This window comes from Peromyscus eremicus, chromosome 4, assembly GCF_949786415.1.
Source record: "Peromyscus eremicus chromosome 4, PerEre_H2_v1, whole genome shotgun sequence".
NCBI lineage: Eukaryota > Metazoa > Chordata > Mammalia > Rodentia > Cricetidae > Peromyscus > Peromyscus eremicus.
Window position 1 is genome coordinate 125,708,486 of NC_081419.1, and position 15,351 is coordinate 125,723,836.

The 15,351-nt window shown below is 50.1% G+C and overlaps 1 protein-coding gene across 1 annotated transcript; it reads left to right on the forward strand.

Moving 5' to 3' along the window:
- Positions 1-1,596: 1,596 nt before the first annotated feature.
- Positions 1,597-14,988, forward strand: LOC131909800 (cytochrome c oxidase subunit 4 isoform 2, mitochondrial). The gene is made up of 5 exons (XM_059261640.1): positions 1,597-1,719; positions 2,452-2,533; positions 4,789-4,953; positions 9,023-9,154; positions 14,753-14,988. The coding sequence occupies exons 2-5, from the start codon at positions 2,452-2,454 to the stop codon at positions 14,887-14,889; spliced, it is 516 nt and encodes a 171-aa protein (XP_059117623.1). The 5' UTR covers positions 1,597-1,719; the 3' UTR covers positions 14,890-14,988.
- The last annotated feature ends 363 nt before the right edge of the window (positions 14,989-15,351 follow it).

The window sequence follows — 15,351 nt, forward strand, 5'->3', positions numbered from 1 at the left end:
TGGTAATGAGTGCAGCTGCACTGGGTCTCAATACACTCTTTTCTTTAAAAAGAAAAAAGAAATAAAGAAGGAAGGAATGAAGGAAAAAGAAAAAAGAAATGTTTTGTTTTGCTTTGAGCGCTGGGATCAAATCCCAAGCCTTGTCTGTGCTAGGCAAGCATTTTTTCATCTGAACTACATCTCCCTGCTCCCCAATCCCCACTCCCCTTTTTTTCTTTCTTTTTGAGGCAGGATTTTTCCATATAGCCCTTGTTGGCCTGATAATCAAAGGTAGTCCAGGCTGGCCTTGAACTCAATGTGATTCTCCGGCCTCAGCCTTCTGAGTGCTAGGCTCATAAGCATTTGTCACCACACCTAGCTCCACTGGCTAGAGAGGTCTGACTTTGTAGCTCAGGTTGGCTTTGAACCCATCAGCAGGTAGGAACATTTGCTGAAAAAAATTACCCTCTGACCTCCACCTGCTCACTATGGCATATGCATGTCCCCCTTCTTTCTTTCTTTCTTTCTCTCTCTCTCTCTCTCTCTCTCTCTCTCTCTCTCTCTCTCTCTCACACACACACACACACACACACGCACACGCACACGCACACGCACACGCACACACACACACACACAAATAATAAATTTATTTCATTTATTTATCTCTTTTTGAAACAGGGTCTCTCTACACAGCCCTGGCTGTCCTGGAACTATGTAGATCAGACTGGCCTTGAACTCACAGAGATCCACCTGCCTCTGCTTCCCAAGTGCTGGGATTAAACTGCTTCACTGGCACAGTATCAATAAATAATTCTTCTGTTTTTTGTTTTTGAGGTGGTGCCTCACTATGTAGCCTTGGCTGTCCTGGAACTAGCTATGTAGACCAGGCTGGCCTCCAGCTCACAGAGTTGTCTGCCTCTTTCTCCGGAGTGTTGGGTCGATGGGTAATTATTTATTAAATGTTCCTGAGCTTTTTTCTGGTACCGAAGCCAGTGATGTGGTGGGAACAAACCTTAGGTCTGTCTCATGGGAGAGAAGACTGGAGCTCAGAGACACCAGGCCAATTGTTGAGAGTCACACAGCACAGATGAAAAATCCAGGAGGTGGCTTCATCCCTCTTTCCTTAGAGACGGGGTTTTGTAGCAAAGCCTGTCCTTGAACTTTGTGGTCCTCCTGCCTCCACCTCTGGAATCCTGGGACTGCTGGCAGCCTGCGGCTGAAGGAGGCTTTCCCCTCTCCCCAACCTCACCGCCCTCAGGGAAGAGGGCCGGAAGGAGCTCCCACAATGCTACTTGAAGGCTGCCTAGAGAAGGAAGCTGGAAGGCTGACAAGACAATGCAGAGCCCCGGAAGTGGAGGCAGGAAGTAGCCAAGTCTCTGCTATATAGTGAGTTCGAGTCCAGCCTGGGCTACATGAAACCCTGACTCAAAACAAAATCAGAGAGCATTCCTGGTGGGATGACCAGGAGAAAGTTGAAGTAGCAGGGACCTCCTCCTGCTCCTCTGCCAGCCGGGGGTCTGCAGAGGTCCCCGCACCGGTGGGGACAGGGCGGGCAGCTGCAGCCCTCCCTCTTCTCCCTGGGGACGTGGCCCAGCACAAGCGACAGAGGCGGGATGTTCCCACGTGGGGGTGGCGGGCGGAGGCGGGGCGCGCTCTGGTCCCCTCGGTCCCGTCTGCAGTTCCCTGCCAGTCACTCAGCGGGGCAGCTCTGGATCGTTCTGCTGCCTTCAGCCTGCAAAGGTGAGTCCCGCCCGAGGGAAGGGTCCTGCGCTGGGGGAGGGGGGAGTGCAGGGGGGTGTTGGTGGTGGCCACCCTGAGCCTTTGCCCCATCACCACACAACTCTCCCTTCCTGGGGTCCCTCACTGGGGTCCTAGTTCTGGGCATTGCCTCTTTCCCACGAAGTGGGGTCTCCTCTTTCCAGAGGATGGGCTGTTCCTTTTCCTAGATGTGCCGCCTCTCCCACCCGCTGACCCAGTTTGGTCCTTGGCCTCTAGAGCGGCTGGGATGCCAGACCCTGCGTGTCCAGTGATGGCAGGGCTCGGTCTGTCCCCTCCTCCTGCAGCGGAGCAGGCAAAACGCACGTAGGCAGTCAATTAAGGAGACCTTGGAGCAAGACGCCGCCGAGCATCTGCTCTGAGACCTGGGCCAACTGCCCTGCAGGGAGGAGGCTCAGGGCTTTCCTCTGGGGCAGTTTAGTGGGGCTCCCAACCTGGCTGATACGAGACTGGCAGCAGAGCTTGCGCCCCCCAGTCCCAAACTTTTCAGACTTCATCCAGAGGCTTGACTTTCCACTTCTCAAACGATGGAGAACCCAAGAGGGCCCTAAAGATCTGGAGTGTCCCCATCCACTCCCACGTATTAGACAACGATGAAAGGGGTCACCTCCACCCCACCAGCAAATCAGCATCTAGCCTTGAGGGGCAGCCAGCGAGCCCCGTGGTGCAGAACCACACCTGTCTCCCGCCCCACAGATGCTTTCCAGAGCTGCCTGGAATCTGCTGATGAGGACCGGAGGACTCGGAACTCGGGGGACACACAGCCCAGGAAGTACTGGTAAGGCTCAGACCCAGGGTCCAGCCCTGCTCCAGGACTCTGGCAGAGAGCCCGGTTTACTGCCTCACATCACCTCCTTTGATCCTGCCCCTAGGTCCTGGACCAAGTTCCTCCAGCAAACTGGAGCCCACTGAGGAAGAGAGTAGACCCCTTCATTCCGGGTTTCATTAGAGCCTAGCTCCCACACCTTAGCCCTCTAAGGCCTTTGTGTCCCCAAAGGAGGGTGCTACAAGGATGGGGACCCTGAATTCTCCTTTCCAGACCTGGTGCCAGGACTAGTCAGAAGAAGAGGTCTAAAGCAGGAGAGATTTCAGCCAGATAGCAGAAGGGATCTCCTGATGCTCAGGCGAATAATGTCAAAGATAACATTGTTGATCCATTACCGGGGACCCCCGCCCCCCAGCTATGCAACAACAGTGTGAGGCGGTGCTAACTCTGCTTCTCAGATGAACAACTAGACGTCAGAGTTCTAGATATGAGACAGGGCAGCACCCCAGGCCGAGGACGGTGGCTCACACCTCAATCCCGGAACTCGGGAGGCTGAGGCGGAGGGCTGCCACACACACACATCCCAAACCAGCTCAGCCTGCGGGCAGACACCCTGTCACAAACAAACAAACAAACAAAAAAACCGACAACAAAGCTGGGCATGGCGGTTCATACTTCCAACCCCAGCACTTGGAAGACAGAGGCAGGAGGATAGTTGTGGGTGAGAGATCGGGCTACAGGGACAGAGTGTTCAAACAAACAAACAAACAAACAAACAAACAAACAAACAAAAAACTCAGGAGAGAGAGAGAGAGAGAGACTCAGAACTAGGACTGCTCTGCTGCTTTCGGCCTCTGGAGTCAACAAACAGGAGAGCCTGCAGGGAGACCCTCACTTTCTGACCATGCTCAGGGCAGCCTGGCCATCTGCACAAAGTTCAGGCCTAGTTACCAAGGAAAGCCTCTGGAAGAAGGCTGAGAAGAAAACCGTCCTTTCTGGACCTAGGATCACTGAACACTGCCATGTGCCAGGCCTTGGGTGTTTTAAAAATGTATTATTGCTTCTATACACGACATATAGGTGTCATTTAAATTTATTATTGTTTGTATGCAAGATGTATGGGGGGCGGCATGCTACATCATGGTTCTGGAGGTCAGAAGACAGCTTTGTGGACTCTTCTCTCCCTCCTTTGTGTGGGTTCTAGAGATTGAACTCAGGCCCTCCGACCACAACTGTCTTTACCCACCGAGTCATCGCTCAGGCCCTCTCCTTTCATCTTGTTTTATTTTATTTTTTGGACACAGGCTCTCATGTACCAGGCTGGCCTGGGACTTGCTATGTAGCTGAGGATAACCTTGAATTTTTTTTTTTTTTTAATTTATCTATTTATTATGTATACAGTATTCTGCCTGCATGTTTTGCCTGCAGGCTAGAAGAGGGCATCAGATCTCATTATAGATGGTTGTGAGCCACCATGTGGTTGCTGGGAATTGAACTCAGGACCTTTGGAAGAACAGCCAGTGCTCTTAACCGCTGAGCCATCTCTCCAGCCCAACCTTGAATTCTTAATCCTCCTGCCTCTACCTCCCAAGTCCTCTCAAGTGATGAGCAGACAGGCATGTTCCACCCAGCTCAGTGGTGCTGGGAATCAAACCCAGATCTCCTCACATCCCAAGCTTTTTACATACTAGGCAAGCACTCTACCCACTGAGATACATTCTCAATGCTTCTTCCCCCAGAGGACCTTTGGATGTGTTATCTGGAAGCTTCCACCGAGGTGTGAGGCAACCTATCACTCATGCTTTCTAGACGAGGCCGCTCAGATGCAGCTGTGCACAGTGTGAGTTGAGTGTCAAGCTGCAGTCAAACCCAGCTGCCTCCGAAGCCCCATGAAGCACACGTAAAGACACACACAGGGTGCTTTATAGTTTGCATGGCAGTTTTGCTTGGATCTCAGTTCCCTTCTCAAGCCCCTCCTCACCCCTAGCCTTTGCCTTACCGGACCTCCTCTCAGGCTTAGACCTTCCCAGAGAACACAGGTTTTGCAGCCGAGAGGTGGTGACCTGCGTCCCTGACTGTGCTCCTTGCTTGAAGGCTCAGTGTGTTCATCTGTCAAATGGAGATGACCACATCTGGCTGAGAGCGACATGTGGCCCATGAGCCAACTCACCTGAAAGCCTTCAGCTGACACACAGTGAACAAGAAGTGTCATGGTTAGAGATGGTTCTGGGGCAGCCGGGACTCAGCTTCCTCCCTTGTACCCTCAGCTGGCAGTCAGCGGAGGCTGAGTCCTTATGTTGACTGCTATGCCCAGCGCTCCTATCCCATGCCAGATGAACCCTTCTGCACAGAGCTCAGCGAGGAGCAGAGGGCTCTGAAGGAGAAAGAGAAGGGCAGCTGGGCCCAGCTGAGCCAAGCAGAGAAGGTGGCCTGTAAGTACTGGGCCGGGCAGGCTGTCTGGCTGGAGAGAAGGGGAAGGCACAGGGGTGGGGTGGGGTGGGGTGGGGTGGGGTGGGTGGAGTTCAGCTCACCCTTTTATCCACTGAACCCCCATGTCTGGAGCTAGCGACCCTGGGGACATGAGGAGAATCACCTGGACTGATTTGACACTGTGAGACAAGATGTGTGGCTAGGGTGGGATGTGTCCCAGGGGCTGCAGACCCAAAAGACAGGGAGGGTCTCCAGGAGGTCTGTCTGGGGAAGAATAAGAGTGACATGGAGAAGGGTGTCCCAGGAGCAGGTGTGGAGGGTCTTATGTCACCAAGTGGGGCAGAGAGAAGCAGGAAGAAGGGAGGGGAGCTGCGTGGCCCTCGGCTGGCGTGGGCCCTCGGCTGGCGTGGGCCTCGGCTGGCGTGGGCCCTCGGCTGGCGTGGGCCCTCGGCTGGCGTGGGCCCTCTGCAGCCTATTTGCCTCCCTTCACAGCTGGGTGCAGGAGGTCTCCTACTTCAGGGGGTACCGGTGGGCAGACGCTCGCACTGCTCACCCACTCATTCTTTCCTCACTAGGCATCTTACTGGCATCGACTACAAAGGCAGGCCCCGGCCTGGGTGGGAACAAGCCAGGCTGCATCCTGGCCCTCTAAACTTACATGCTTGGTGCTCTGCCTGGCTCCTTTCCCTTTCTTCCACACCCCTCACCTCCCTCCCCCTCTCTCCCACCTCCCCCTTACTTCCTCTCCCCTCTCCTCTCTTCTCCTCCCTCCTTTCCCTTCTATCTATTCCATCCATCTCCCCTCTATATCAGAAAGGGAAGGCCACTCTTTCCTTCTGTAGCCAAATGTCACCGTATTAAGTTTGTCCTGTACCCGCCATTAACTGCCCGGCAGCTGGTCCCACAGTCATAGGAAGCGGAAGCTCAGGGAGATGAAGTCACTGGCCAGGCCACATAACTTAGAGTCACTAGATATGGGTCGGGACTCGGACCCACACAGAAGGCACCAGGACCACACCACTGCCACACCACATACTCTGGGAGGGTTGGTGAGCTACAAGAGGGCGCCAGTGCTCCCAGCAAACAGCAACTGGGCCCTGGACCTCTTGCCACTGGGTCCCCCCTCCCTCACCTTCACCCCACCTCCTTCCTTCTCTCTGCTCCTGCCTGGGTGGAGATTCACTGTGGCAGCCAAACTGCCCAACCCAAGACGGTCCTGCCCAGGAACCCAGGCCAGCATGCATTTTCCTTCACACACCATTTCGGAGCTATTTAAGGTACAGAGACGCATTGTTCACATAGGCGACGCTCTTAAAGGGCTGCAAGAAGGGAGAGACAGGGAAAGCAGGAAGGTAGAAAGAAAAGGAGGGAAGGAAGCAGGAAAGAAAAGAGGACAAAGTGGAGGGAGAGAAGGAGGGAAGGAAGGGAGGGAGGAAAGAAGGAAGGAAGGAAGGTCAGCATCCTTCCCAAAATCCTCCTGAGACCAGGTCCTTGGCACACAGACATTCCTTGTCCCCTCTACGGCCTTTTCATTCTATGACTCTTGATCTGAGCTTAGGCATCATGCTGGGTAGTGGGCCACGGGCCTGGTCCACACATCTCCTGATAGCCATGCCAGAGCCTAGGTAGGCATCTAGCTGTGGCTATATTTTGATAATTACTAGAAGGCACACAACTTAAGCAAAAGTATAGCTTTAAGCTGGCATGATAGCTGGGCGGTGGTGGCACAAGCCTTTAATCCCAGCGCTTGGGAGGCAGAGGCAGGTGAAGTTCTGTGAGTTCAAGGCCAGCCTGGTCTACAGAGTGAGTTGTAGCACAGCCAAGGATACACAGAGAAACCCTGTCTCCAAAAACAAAACAAAACCCAAAAGCCTCAAAAAAGAAAAAAAAAAGTTTAAGCTGGCATGGCGACGTATAACTGTAATACCAGCCCTGGGAATGGCTGAGGCAGGAGGATTGTGGGTTCAAGGGCAGCCTAGGCTGTGTAGTGAGATGCTTTCCCAAAATAAATCAATGTTTTATCGTTTTAAATACATAACGATAGAAAACAGAGCCTCTGTGTACTGCCAGTGGTCTAGGCGCTGGGGCTGCTTTGATGACCAGAGCCCTTGTTCTTCTGAGGCTTGGCGAAGGTGAGCGCTACAGATGATAAAGTTCTCAGTGGGAGGAGGGAGGTCAGGCGAGTCCTGATAAAAAAGTGCCACATAAAAGCTTATTTTTGTACTTCTGTGTCAGAAATCCACCATCCCTATTCAGTTAGAATGGACCCAAATTCACCTTCCCTGGGGCTAGCCTGGTCCTGTGGGATCTGCCTCCTGATGCTACCTCCTCAGCCATACTGCCCTACCTCGCCCCTTCCCCATCTGTTCCTGTCCTGGGCCATTTAATTTAATTAATTAATTTTATTTTATGTTTTAGTTTTTCTTTTCTTTTCTTTTTTCTTTTTCTTTCTTTTTTTTTTTTTTTTTTTTTTTTTTTTGGGTTTTTGAGACAAGGTTTCTTTGTGTAGCTTTGCACCTTTCCTGGAACTCGCTTTGTAGACCAGGCTAGCCTCGAACTCACAGAGATCTGTCTGCCTCTGCCTCCCGAGTGCTGAGATTAAAGGCGTGGGCCACCACAGCCCAGCCTTATTTTAATTTTTGGGACAAAGAGTTTCATTTATGTAGCTTGGCTATCCTGGAATCCAACATACAGCCAAGGCTGACCTTGAAGGCACTGAGATTTGCTGCCTCTACTTCAGCAGTGTTGGACCGAAGGTGCAAGCCACCACACCATGCTGAGTTTGTTTTAATTTCATCTTGGCTTTCTCTGTTTGAGTTCCTAAACCTGGGTCCCTAGGTCTCCTCGGAGAGGCCTTCTCAGTCTCCCTAATGAAGGCAGCTCCCCAAAGCCCACCCCGACATGTTTGCTGAAACATTTGGTTCCTCCCCTCCTAAGTTCCATGAGGGTAAGAGCCGCTGTGTACAGTTACCATGCTTTCTTATACAGTAAGTGCTTAAGAATCTGCTGGTTGAGCAGCCTGTGGGGTGCAGCATTCGGGAAGCAGAGGCAGGACATCAGAGTGAGATCCTCGCTCAAAACACACAAGCAAACAAGAATGGGCTTGTGTACTGGAGAGATGGCTCAGTGAAGAACCTGCCATGCAAGTATGAGAACTGAGTTCAGAACACGGCAAGGTGTAGCAGCATTTGCCTGTAACCCCAGCCCTGGGGAGGCCAAGACAGGAGGAGCTCCCTGGCCAGCTAGTAGAGACCAATCAGTGAGTCTCGGGGTCAGTGAGAGATCCTGTCTCAAAATGCAAGGTAGAATGAAATCAAGGAAAACACTGGATGGTGATTTCTAGCCTTCACATTCATGCACATGTATGTCATGCACACACTTGCACACTCAGAGGTGTACCAGGCTTTTTCTCTTAGGCCACAAACCAGCTCCCAAATCATGACACAGAGAATTATTGTTAGTTTTGTGCTTGGCCTAGCTCAGGCAGGTTTCTGGCTAGCTTTTTTAACTTAAATTATCCTGTTTCTCTTTATCTACCTTTTGCCTTGGGGCTTTTGACCTTTCTTACATCTGTATATCTTACTTTCTCGTGTCCGGCTGACTGGCGTCTGCCTGGCTTCTGGCCCAGGGCGTCTCTCTCATTCTCTCCTCTTCCTTCTCTCGTTCCTTTTTTCCTTCTTTCTTGAGCCTAGATTTATTTATTTATTCTCTCTGCCTGCCAGCCCCACCTATCCTTTCTCCTGCCTAGCTATTGGCCATTCAGCTTTTTATTAGACCAATCAGGTGCCATAGGCAGGCAAGGTGAAACAGATGCAACATAGTTTTACATAATTAAACAAATGCAGCATAAACAAAAGCAACACACCTTTACGCAGTTAAAGTAATATTCTGCAACATGAACAAATATAACACATCTTTGCCCAGTTAAAATAATATTCTACAACACAGAGGCTGAGTGAACAGCCTATGGTGCAAGAAGGGGCAGCCAAGGGTTCCAGGGGCCAACAGCTGGCTCCAGGGTCCTGGGCATGGATCTGCATGAGTCCCCTTCCACACACTGCCTGCCTCCAGTGTACCGGCTCCAGTTCCAAGAAACCTTCGCAGAGATGAACCATCGCTCCAATGAATGGAAGACGGTGATGGGCTGTGTCTTCTTTTTCATTGGATTCACGGCTCTGGTGATTTGGTGGCAGCGGATCTATGGTGAGTGGATGAGTCACTTGACTGTAGGCAATGTATGCTCTTGTGCCCATAAGCCACTGGCTGAGCTCTCAAGGGGTCCATATTCAGGACTCTCCTGAAGGGTTCTGAAGTGTCCACAGAGGGAGCGTCAAGAACAGAACATGGCCAGCTAGGGGGAATGTAGGGAGGTTAGCTCTCTGGGTATGAGTTTTCTCTTCTGCAAAATGGGAATAATAACATCCAACTCTCTGTCTGGGCTCTTGTGAGTATTTAATGAGAAGGCTATAGGTCCAAGTGGGTGCGTGAATAGTGGCATTTCTGATTGCTGCATATTAACCATGTGTTTCTTAGCATGCTTTTCTTTTTCTGTTCAAAATATTTACTTTTATTATTTTTTAATTGTGTATGTTATCTTATGCGGGAGTATGCATACATGAGTGCCTAGGAACTCCTGGAACTAGAATTACAGGCAATTTGAGCCTTCATGTCGGTGCTGGGAATCAAACTCAAATCCTCTGGAAGAGCAGCCAGTGCTCTTAACCACTGACCCATCTCTCCAGCCCCTTAGCATACTTTTCAATAGCTGGAAGACATGAATCTATTGTCTTTTTCCTTTTTTTTTTTTTTTTTGACAGGGTCTCATCATGTAGCCTTGACTGTCCTGGAACTTACTATGTAGACCAGGCTGGCCTCAAACTCACAGAGACCCATCTGCCTCCCAAGTGTTGGGACAAAAGGTGGGCACCACTGTGATCAGCTCCTTTTTTCTTTTTCTTTTTTTTAAAGTAGGGTTTACTATGCAGGCCAGGCTGGCCTCAGACTTGGGATTCCCCTTCCCGAGAGTTGAGGCTAGGTGTGCATGACCACTCCTAGCTAGGGTTATTCCTCTCGCACAATAAAAGGCCAGGGAAACGATCCAGGCCAGGATGGGCACTCCCAGGCCCTCTGCTCTGTTACACTTAACAGAAAGGGAAGCTTGCATTTGATGTACAAGATGGGCTCTCCATGTCCAGCCTCTTTAGTTCCTGTATTATTGGCTACAGATGATGATATGTCCTTGCTTAGCTTAGCTACAGGAGAAGCTGGGAAATATCGTTTTCCTGGGAATCCTCTATCTCTATCTATATATCTATATCCATCTATATCTATATCTCTATATTTTTTGAGATAGGGTCTCACTAAGTACTCTTGTTTGGCTTGAAACTCACATGCTGAGATTAAAAGCATGTACTGCCATACCAGATACTGGGTTTTTTTTTAATGCAAGAACTTGCTGAGCAGTGGTGGCATACACCTTTAGTCCCAGTACTCAGGAGGCAGAGGCAAGTGGATGGGTCTCTGAGTTTGAGGACAGCCTGGTCTACAGAGTGAGTTCCAGGACAGCCAGGGTTATATATACAGAGAAACTCTGTCTCAAAAAACCAACCAACCACGTAAATGAATGAATGCAAGATCTTACTTTTTAGCCTAAGGTTTTAGTCACTGTTGTATTGCTGTGAGAGACACCTTGACCATGGCAACTCTAATAAAAAGAAAGCATTTAACTGAGGCTTGCTTACAGTTTCAGAGGGTTAGTCCATTGTCAGGGTGGCATGCAGGCAGACATGGTGCTGGAGAAGAGGCTGAGAGTTCTACATCCAGATCAGCAGGCAGCAGGAATACAGAGGGACACCAGGCTTGGCTTGGGCTTCTGAAACCTCAAAGTCTGCCCGCAGTGACACACTTCCTCCAACAAGGCCACACCTCTTAATCCTTTTCAAATAGCGGCACTCCCTAATGACTCAGCATTCAAATATAGGAGCCTCCATTCAGACCACCACACCCAGGCTGATGTGAAACTCACTAAGGAGCCTAGGTTGGCTTCAAACTTGCAGCAGTCATCTTGATTTGAAATTTCAAGTCCTGGCATTACAGATGAGAGTCACCATGCCCGGGTTGTGAGTTGTTTTTTTGTTTGTTCATTTGTTTGTTTTGTAGGTGGGTCATTTCTTTCTCTCTTTCTTTTAAAATTGTATTGAATGTGGCGGTCAGAGGACAACTTCTGGGAGTCAGCTGTCAGGCCTGGTGGCAAGCACATTCACTCATTAAGCCATTTGCCAGCCCTTTGTTTGAGTATTGCTCTTCAGAGGACCTGGATTCATTCCTAGGACCAACATGACATCTCACAACTGTCTGTAACAGAGGATATGACACTCTCTTCTGGCCTGCTCAGGTACTAGACACACACATGGTGCACAGACATACATGCAGGCAGAACACCCTAACACATGAAATAATAGTAATACTAAGAAATATTTTGAAGCCGGGATGGTGGGGCACTTCCATAATTCCAGCACTGGGGAGGCAGACACAGTAGGATCCCTGCAGCTAGTCTAGCTGAGCAGTGAGCACCAGGGTCAGTGAGAAACCCTGCCTCAAAAACTAAGGTGGGCCTGGCTCGGTGCATGCCACTATGCATGCCTACAACTTTAGTTAAATTCCCAGGAGCCACGTGGTGCAGGGAGAGAACCACCTCCTCAGGTCTCCACACATTCACCATAGCTCACATGAGTACTCGTTGTGCACACCCCATCCACCCCCACAAATAAATGAAAGGGGGAAAATTAAGTACCTGTAGCTAGAGTTTTCCTGCCTGGCCCACAGTCAGGACAAATCTCTCTCACCTGCCAGTCCCACAGCCGCTCAGACCCGACCAAGTAAACACAGAGACTTATATTGCTTACAAACTGTATGGCCGTGGCAGGATTTTTGCTAACTGTTCTTATAGCTTAAATTAATCCATTTCTATTAATCTATACCTTGCCACATGGCTCGTGGCTTACCGGCATCTTCACATGCTGTTTGTCATCGTGGCGGCTGGCAGTGTCTCTGACTCAGCCTTCCACTTCCCAGCTTTATTCTCCTCCTTGTCACGCCCACACTTCCTCCTGCCTAACTACTGGCCAATCAGTGTTTTATTTACCAACCAATCAGAGCAACACATTTGCCACACAGAACATCCCACAGCACTTCCCCCCCTTTTTTTTTTCAAAAAGGAAGGTTTTAACCTTAACAAAGTAAAATTACATATAATTTGGGAATTTGGGCGTAGCTTCTCTTACTACTTCCTGCTGGAGGGGGGGGCACTGTATCTTATGGGGACACAAAGAAAATTTTAGGATTTTGGAATAGTCCATGAAGGTGTATCGTCTGAGCCAGTTGCCTTCAAACCATTCTGGATGTTGGATCATCTGGGCCGTGGTGTCATCGGAGACCTTCCAGGGGGTCTTGGCTGGTCAAACCTGATGTATCTTAATCTGGAACAAATCCATAGCCTTTGGCTTTCTGTGGGAACAAAAGCAGAGTCTCCTTTCCAAAGCAACATATCCTTATATCCAAATTTTGAAGTCAAGGTACCTTTAAAATATACATTTTGGCATAACTCAACAGCTTTTACAATCAAATGTTTTTCTGCAGTTAAAATTCCCAAAGACAACACAATCCAGATTCTCTGTGTAATATCCATTTTTACGTGGCTTATTTTCTATATTAATTTTACTGTCTCTTTAAAGACTTTATTTTTTAAAACTATGTATTTGTTTATATAACTGTATACATCACCTTTTTTGTCTCTTTCAAGCCTACGTATATTTTACACACATTGTAAACTATTACATCTGAATCTGTCTTATTGTGAATCTATTGCTTTAAACTGCAGCAGTTGTGGCTGCTGGCTCCGCCCACCTCAGCTTCCCCACATGGCTACGTTTTCCACCAGCTCTGGGAGCTATCGTTGGTCTATGCTTTTATCCAAGCAGCGTGTAGCCCAGAAACCTCCTTTTTTGTTTTGTGCTAGCAAAGTCTAAATCCACCATGCAGCTTAATGTGCCACTTGCAGAGGCCTCATTCCCGCCATACCGCAGGTCGAGCACGCATGCTAGGAACCCACCAGTAGCTCAAACCGGCAGCTGCCGCTCATTTGAGAGAAACAATTAGGAAGCTGTTTTTAGCTCCGTTTTAGAATCTTTTTTCTCAGTTTTTAGGTGGAAACTCTTGCCACCACGTTGGGTGCCATTTGTAGATGTAACCAACCTTCTTATTAAATAAGAAACACAGAACCAATGCAAAGAGGAAAGCCAAGAGGTCAGAGCTAAGAGCTAAAACCTTACCCTTCCTCCTGCGGTGGTCCTACCTCTTCGAACCAGAGCTACTTCCTGTGTTAAAGTCTTTATATAGAATTTCTGTTCTGCCTTCTCATTGGTTGTAAACCCAACCACATGAGCCTCGTCACGGCCTGTCTGTATAGACCTCCAGGTTTCCCATGATTGGTATTGAGATTAAAGGCATGTGTATCCAATAATGGCTGTATCCCTGAACACACAGAGACTTACCTAGCTCTGCCTACCAAGTGCTGGGATTACAAGCATACACCACCACTGCCCTGCTTTCCTATGGCTTGCTAATAGCTCTGACCCCGGGCAACATTATTTATTAACATACAAATAACATTTTAATACAAATAAAATATCACCATAAGTACCAAAGATAGAGGCTAGGCTAAGAGGGTCCACAGGTAAGGTGTCTCTCACATCCCTCCCCAGGGGTCCAGTCTTTGGGTTAAATGCAGTTCTCTAGTATTTATTATCACTATGTAGCCCAGGCTGGCTTTGAGCTCTCTCTCCTCCTGCCTCCGTTTTCCAAGTCTGGGATTACAGGCCTACACCATCTAGCTCCTTTCCTGGTGTGTAAGGGGAACAGTGTCTACCTAACTTTTCCCCCTAATCCTCCTACCCCCCAGCCAGCTGCGGGATACAGAAGGAGCTCCCTCACCCTTCCTGTCTAGTGGAGACCATAGCCAGTACTTCCTATCTGGCCAGCCAGAGAGAGGCCCAGAACCTCACAAGTACTCATACTCCATTCCCATAACCCTCCAGACAGGACCTACTCCTGAGAGGGCAGGAGAGTGAGGCTCAGAGAGGTGAAGTAACTTGTTCAAAGCTACACAGCAGAGAAATGGTGGGGCTGGGAGCGGCACATGTAGTCTTCAAGGCAGTCTGCCATTGGTCACAGAGACAAGTGAGGAAACAGATTCTCTGAGGGGGGAAGAGTAAATCCAAGGCAAGGCTGGGAGCAAGCCTTGGACTTGGTTTTTGGTGTGTTTTTTTGGTTTTTTGAGACAAGGTTTCTCTGTGTAACAGCCTTGGCTGTCCTGGAACTCACTATGTAGACCAGGCTGGCCTCAAACTCACAGAGATCCACCTTCTTCTGCCTCCCAAGTGCTGGGATTAAAGGCGTGCGCCACCACCGCCCTGCTGTGGATGAGCTTTTAAAAAGAGTGGAAAGCCTGGTGGTGCACACCATTAATCCCAGCACTGGGGAGGCAGAGGCAGCTGGATCTCTGTGAGTTCGGAGCCAGCCTGGTCTATACAGTGAGTTCTAGGGCAGCAGGAGCTACATAGTAAAACCCTTTTTCACAAAGAGAGACAGACAGAAACAGAGGGCTGAGGGAGAGCCTGGAGATACCGGGGAGTGCACCCCTCAGTGCCGGGGACCCTGAGTGTGGCTGCAAACCAGGGTCAGAGGGAGATTGGCTGTGGGGACCTGGGCTGCTGCTCTGGCTCACCCTTGGTGCCCCTGCAGTCTTCCCTGAGAAGGTTGTCACCCTGACGGATGAACGGAAAGCCCAGCAGCTCCAGCGCCTCCTGGACATGAAGAGCAACCCTATCCAGGGCCTGGCTGCCCACTGGGATTACGAGAAGAAAGAATGGAAAAAGTGACCAGCATCACTCGTCCGTCCGCCGCTTGCCCTCTGGAGACCACCCTGGTGCAGAGCCTGAGGCCCAGAGCCCCCTCCCCCCCTCCCCTCCCCTCCCCTCCTCCCCTCCCCTCCTCCCCTCCCCTCCCCTCCCCTCCCCTCCTCCCCTTCCCTCCCCTCCAATAAAAGCAGCTTGCTTTCTTCTGCCTGCAAACTCCCCTCGGTCTGTATGTGGCATCTAAACTTACCCAGTGAGATGGGGGCAGGAACAAGTCACGGAGGGTTTCCTGGAGAAGTCTGCCAGGGCTGGGCCTTAGGCAGGATGGAGGGAGGAGAGGAAGCGGTCAAGAGAGGCCGTAGCGAAGGCAAACACTCTTTTACTCGGTCAGTTAACCAGTCTCTACTGAGCACCATGGTGTACCTCGTAGTAAGATTCCGGGCTCCGGGGATGCTGCAGTACAAGGACAGTGCTTGGCTCCGTGGA